Below are 6,870 nucleotides of genomic sequence, written 5' to 3'. Positions count from 1 at the left end.
CTATATGCCTGCTACACTCCCTGCATGCCTGCTACACTCCCTGCATATCTGCTACACTCCATCACGGTTGGGATCCTCTCCAAGATACGATACTATGTGCTGCAAACTGCCCTTCTCACACTATACCATTCACTTATATATCCATACCTCACCTATGCTATCTGTGCTTGGGGTTCAACTGCAGCAACACACCTAAAGCCAATAATAACCCAACAAAAAGCCGCAGTAAGAATAATCACTAAATCCCATCCCTGGCAACACACCCCCCCACTCTTCATAGATCTAAACTTACTCCCTGTTCAGTACATCCACACTTACTACTGTGCAATCTACATCTACAGGACCTTAAATTCCAATATTAACCTTGACCTAAAACGCTTTCTTGATAGTTGTGACAGAACCCACAGGCACAACACCAGACACAAACATCTCTATGACATTCCCTGTGTCCGACTAAACCTTTACAAAAATTCGATGTATATCAAAGGCCCTAAAATCTGGAACACCCTACCTGAAAATTCCAAAACTGCAGACACATTCATCACCTTCAAAACTACCATCAGAAAACATCTTATCTCCCTGATACACCCTGTCAACTAATAATACAAATACCACCTGGTGGTTCACACTTACACTCACTCACCCATTTGACCATTAACAGAAATATCAATCTCAATCTCAAAATAATGAATCTTAACTAGTCATAAGTTGGCCTGTGATACTCCAATACTGAAACTATGTATAGTGCCAAAACAAAAGCATTCACATTGCTGAACTCACAACTAGTATTTAGTCACTTAGCCATAATACCAACTTACCTCATAATTTTGTAATATTTTAAACTTAAGATTTAATATAAGTCTGCCCGAAATGCCTAGCCATGCTAGGTGTTCTAGTGGTACACTCTGTAATTATTATTTTACTACATGTAAACCACACAATCAAACTAACTACGTAATTAAACTAACATCTCCTTCAAGGTAAGTGCAAATATTTCTTATTTATAAATTGAAATGTAAATATTTCTTATTTATAAATTAAAATGTTAATATTTCTTATTTATAAATTAAAATGTAAATATTTCTTATTTATAAATTACATTCATATATTGTTTGTGAATAGTGGTGGTGGCAGAAGCCTATACGGCTTCTCTCAGTGGCCATTATAAACCCAACAACAACACTTCCATCACTTATCTTCACATACATTATGACATATTTTATTCGTTCTAGAGTATATATCATGTTTCTATGTCATTAACCCTTTGACTGTTTTGGTCATATGTATATATATATGTCTTACGAGCCAGTGTTTTGGACGTATATATACTCAATAATTCTAGCAGCTTCAAATCAAGCAGGAGAAAGCTGGTAGGCCCACATGTGAGAGAATGGGTCTGTGTGGTCAGTGTGCACCACATAAAAAAAATCCTGCAGCACGCAGCGCATGATGAGAAAAAAAAAACTGACCATTTTTTGGATTCAAACGCCGAATTTTAGGTGTATTCTCGTTTTCATGGTCCTACGTGATAAAATGGAAAACATATTACAGAAATAGAGGTGATTTTGATTAGTTTCACGATGAAAACAACCTTGAAATTGAGCTCAAAGTAGCGGAAATGTTCAATTTTTACCAATGTTCACGAGTAAGCAAATCATACCACACATCCAATACACATAAACTGTGGAGTCTGATATTCTTTCACTAGTGCACTGATATTATTTATACCATTTTTACAATAATGCAATAGTCTGCATAACAGTGAATTTTGTATTTTTTGTATGAATAAAAAATCAAAATAGAAAGCAGTAGTAATAAAAGAGGGGCCTAGAGATGTGACTGATGAACAGAGGATATGTTATTTTAGTGCCAAGAATGTCTACATTGTTTATTCTGGACCCTATTTTGAAATTGGCATCTTTTTTAATTTGCGTGAAATTGGCCAAATTGCCAATTTCTGACCACTTTATTGGGTAGTTGGAAGTTGCATGACGATTTAATTAGAAAAATGCCTGCAACTAGTGATGATGTGAGTGAATTTAAGGCCAGTAAAGGTTGGAGATTTAAGAATCGTAGTGGCATACATAGTGTGATAAGGCATGGTGAGGCTGCCAGTTCGGACCACAAAGCGGCTGAAAAATATGTGCAGGAATTCAAGGAGTACATAGACAGTAAAGGACTGAAACCTGAACAAGTGTTTAATTGTGACGAAACAGGCCTGTTTTGGAAGAAAATGCCAAGCAGGACCTACATTACTCAGGAGGAAAAGGCACTCCCAGGACATAAGCCTGTGAAAGACAGGCTTACTCTGTTGTGTGCCAATGCTAGTGGTGATTGCAAAGTGAAGCCTTTATTGGTGTATCACTCTGAAACTCCCAGAGTGTTCAGGAAAAACAATGTCCTCAAGGCTAATTTGTGTGTGCTGTGGAGGGCAAACAGTAAGGCATGGGTCACTAGGGACTTTTTCTATGACTGGTTACACCATGCATTTGCCCCCACTGTGAAAAATTACCTAATTGAAAAGAAATTAGATCTTAAGTGCCTCCTGGTATTAGACAATGCTCCTGGTCATCCTTCAGACATGGCAGAGCGACTTTCTGCGGAAATGAGCTTCATTAAGGTCAAGTTTTTGCCTCCTAATACCACTCCTCTCCTGCAGCCCATGGACTAGCATGTCATTTCCAACTTCAAGAAACTGTACACAAAAGCTATATTTGAAAGGTGCTTTGTAGTGACCTCAGAAACTCGGTTGACTCTAAGAGAGTTTTGGAGAGATCACTTTAGCATCCTCAATTGTGTAAACATTATAGGTAAGGCTTGGGAGGAAGTGACTAAGAGGACCTTAAACTCTGCTTTGAAGAAACTGTGGCCAGAATGTGTAGACAAAAGGGATTTTGAAGGGTTTGAGGCTAACCCTGGGAATCCTATTCCAGTTGAGGAATCCATTGTGGCATTGGGGAAGTAATTGGGGTTGGAGGTTAGTGGGGAGGAGGTGGAAGAGTTGGTGGAGGAGGACAATGAAGAACTAACCACTGATGAGCTACGAGATCATCTTCAACAGCAAGAGGTCACACCTGAGGAAACTGCTTCGGAGGAGGGGATAGAGAAATTGAAGAAGTTGCCTACTTCAAAGATTAAGGAAATGTGTGCATTGTGGCTTAAAGTGCAAACCTTTTTTGATGAAAATCACGCTCAAACAGCTATTGCAAGCCGTGCTGGTGACTATTACACTGACAATGTTGTGAAACACTTTAGGAATGTCATAAAGGAATGGGAGGTACAGGCCTCTATGGACAGATATGTTGTGCGACAGAGGTCCAGTGACTCTCAAGCTTTTCCTAGTGGCATTAAAAGAAGAAGGGAAGTAACCCCGGAAAAGGACTTGCCACCTCAAGTCCTAATGGAAGGGGATTCCCCTTCTAAACACTAACACCATCAACACTCTCCCCTCCTCCCACCCCATCAATCATCACCAGATCTTCAATAAAGGTAAGTGTCATGTAACTGTGCATGTCTTCTTCAGTTTGTGTGTATTAAAATTAATATTTCATGTGGTAAAAGTTTTTTTTGTTCATACTTTGGGGTGTCAGGAACGGATTAATTTGATTTCCATTATTTCTTATGGGGAAAATTAATTCGCCTAACGATAGTTTCGCCTAACGTTGAGCTCTCAGGAACGGGTTAATAGCGTTAGGCGAGGGTCCATTGTACAGTCATACCTCACTTTACGTCATTTCAGCCTATGTCAAATTCGCCTTTACACCACTTTTTTAGAGTAAATTTTATTTCAGCGAATGTAATTATGTTCGACCTTACTTCACTCAGCAATGTTACCTGTGTCATAAGTTTTTTAACTGTGTTCATTATTATTTAAAAAATATGACTATAATGCGTTTTTAGTGTTCTCTAAAGTTTAGCAATACGTAGTTCTCTTCTTTTGTGAGTTACGCTAGTTTTACCATGTTTATTGTCGTTTTGAGGCAATATGTCTGGTTTACATCAAAAACTGGGTTACATCGTGGCTTTTGGAGCCAATTAATGATGTAGGGCAGGGTATGACTGTAATAATAATAGTAATAATTATTTTATTTTTAACACACTGGCCGTCTCCCATTGAGGCAGGGTGAACCGAAAAATAAGAAGCGAGAGGTTTCCCTTCTTTTTACATTTAGTAATTTACACAGGAGAGGGCGTTACTAGCCTTTTGTTCCCGGCATTTTAGTTACCTCTTATGAAATACATGGTTTATGGAGGAAGAATTCTTCTCCACTTCCCCATTGAGATGATGATAATAATATATTTTGTACTTTTGTAATGCATCTGAGAAAAATTACTGTAATGTGTTATAATTGCAGTGGAACCCTGAGTTTTGTACAGCTCCCAACTCGAACAATTATGTAAATATATTATTGTGAGTGCTTTTGTAAGTGTATTTTTGGGGGTCTGAAACAGACTAATCAAATTTATATTATTCCTTATGGGAACAAATTTGTTCGGTAACGGCACTCGAACAGCATTCTGGAACAAATTATTGCCGAAACTCGGGGTACCAAGGTATTACTACTTTACTACATTACAGTTATAATACTTTATCACATTTTTGCAGGTGGAGACAGTGGATGTTTCAACACAAGAAAGTAACAAGAAGAAAAATGCTCTCTCAGTGCTAGCTCTCAAAACAGCAGCTCACTTGAACTGGAACTTAGAAATCTTTGAGCAAAAGTATGTGTACTGTCATTAAATGTCTAATTAACATGTGCTGAGACTGTTTTACTTGAGTGAGAAGTCCTTAACTTGGAGGACATTATGTATGACTAATTTTTTTTTTTTTTTGACATAACAACCATCTGCCATTTATAGTATGAATGGATAAATGTTAAGTGGATTACAGGTTTTTGTCACTGTTGTATAATTGGAAAGGATAGGACACTAAATCCTTATGCTTAGTTAAGATGAACAGTCATTTGGCATTAAACTTGCTCCTAATCCTTCAGTCTAAGTATTATAGCTAATGCTGTTGATCTTTAACCCTTTCAGGGTCAGCAGGCCCTCTCCTAAACTTGTTCTCAGGGTCGGAAATTTTCCAGAAAAAAAAAATTATTTTTTCTCATGAAACGATAGAGAATCTTTTCCCGATCATAAAAATGAAATTTGATGGAAAACTTACGGAATTATGCTCTTGCGAAGTTAGCAGTCTCGCCCATGTTTACGTATCGGTGATTTCGCCCACTTTGAGCCTTATTTTTTACCAATTCCAATGGCAAAAATCATAACTATTTCGCTAGAACTCCATTTTTTCTATCGAATGAGTACAAGAAACCACTCATTTACAGATTTCAACTATCCAATAAAGTGGTCAGAAATTGGCAATTTTGCCATTTTCACACAAATTTCAAAAGATGTCAATTTCCAAATAGTGTCCAGAATAAACAAGACAGACATTCCTGGCACTAAAATAACATTTCCTCTCTTCATTAGTCACGTCCCCAGGTCTCTGTTACATTTCTTTTGCTTTCCACTTTGAATTTTTATTCTCACATAAAATAGAAGATTTACTGTTTTGCAGACTACTGCATTAGTGTAGAAATGGTGCAGAAATCGTATAATATCAGTACACTTGTGAAAGAATATTAGACTCACCAGTTAACGTGTACTGGACGTATGGCATGATTTGTTTACTTTTGAACTTTGGCAAAAATCGAACATTTCTGCTACTTTGAGCTCAATTTCAAGGTACTTTTCCTTGTGAAGCCAGTCAAAATCATCTCAATTTCTGTAATATGTCTTCCATTTTATAAAATGAGACCAGGAAAATAGAATACAACCAAAAATAGCATACAAAAATACACTGCAAAGTTGCTGTTTTAAACCAAAAACACGGTCGGATTTTTTTTTTCTCATTATGCACTGTGTGCTGCAGGAATTTTTTTTATACTGCACACACTGACCACATAGACCTGGTCTTTCATATATAGGCCTACCAGCTTTCTCTCGATAGATTTGAAGGCTCTAGAATTGATGCGTACTAGTACGGCACCAGCCCTGGCGTGCAAGCCGTACTAGTACGGCACCAACCTTGAAAGGGTTAAAAAGAAATGCACATTAAATTCTTTTATATTGCAGTATATATTGAGTATATGATAACTGCTTTTGTATATTGATCATTCATCATCTTGGCAATTGTTACACATTTTTCAGATTGCCTCTGCATATGCAAGATGCACTCCTTATTGCACTTCTTCATGAAACTCTGGAGGAGCTGAGCAGTCCAACAACACACGGGACCTTGGACACTGGACCCTTGCTGCCTTACCAACTGTTCAGTGTTGCTTTGTATCATCGCTATGCTCTGAGAGCACTTGTCCAGGCTAAGTTGCCAGCCAAGCCTATCAAGGTCTCCAATGTTCCAATGTAAGAAAACTTCTTCAGTTTAAATATGCTCATAAAATTTTGTGATAGACATTTTGTATTCATTTTTAAAGTAGACTACAGTGGACTCCCGGTATTCAATATTAATCTGTTCCTGAGAGCTCATCGAATACCTAAAATATCGAAAAGCGAATCAGTTTTCCCATAAGAAATAATGGAAATCAAATTAATCCGTGCAAGACACCCAAAAGTATGAAAAAAAACAAAATTTTACCACATGAAATATTAATTTTAATACACACAAACTGAAGAAGACATGCACAGTTACATGACACTTACCTTTATTGAAGATCTGGTGATGATTGATGGGATGGGAGGAGGGGAGAGTGTGGATGGTGTTAGTGTTTAGAAGGGGAATCCCCTTCCATTAGGACTTGAGGTAGCAAGTCCTTTTCCGGGGTTACTTCCCTTCTTCTTTTAATCCCACTAGGACCAGCTTGA

At 37.6% G+C, this 6,870-nt stretch overlaps 1 protein-coding gene across 1 annotated transcript in view; it reads left to right on the top strand.

Moving 5' to 3' along the window:
* The window catches only part of LOC128689965 (integrator complex subunit 8-like), an 80,555-nt gene extending 74,140 nt beyond the window's left edge, over positions 1-6,415 (top strand). Inside the window, exons 4-5 of the mRNA XM_070088708.1 lie at positions 4,607-4,722; positions 6,199-6,415. Coding sequence (XP_069944809.1) covers positions 4,607-4,722; positions 6,199-6,415 — 333 coding nt within the window. The remainder of the gene's footprint in view (positions 1-4,606; positions 4,723-6,198) is intronic.
* The last annotated feature ends 455 nt before the right edge of the window (positions 6,416-6,870 follow it).

Source organism: Cherax quadricarinatus, chromosome 25 (genome assembly GCF_038502225.1).
Source record: "Cherax quadricarinatus isolate ZL_2023a chromosome 25, ASM3850222v1, whole genome shotgun sequence".
Classification (NCBI taxonomy): Eukaryota; Metazoa; Arthropoda; class Malacostraca; order Decapoda; family Parastacidae; genus Cherax; species Cherax quadricarinatus.
Note: the sequence above shows the minus strand (reverse complement) of the source record. Positions and strands in the feature narration are given on the sequence as shown.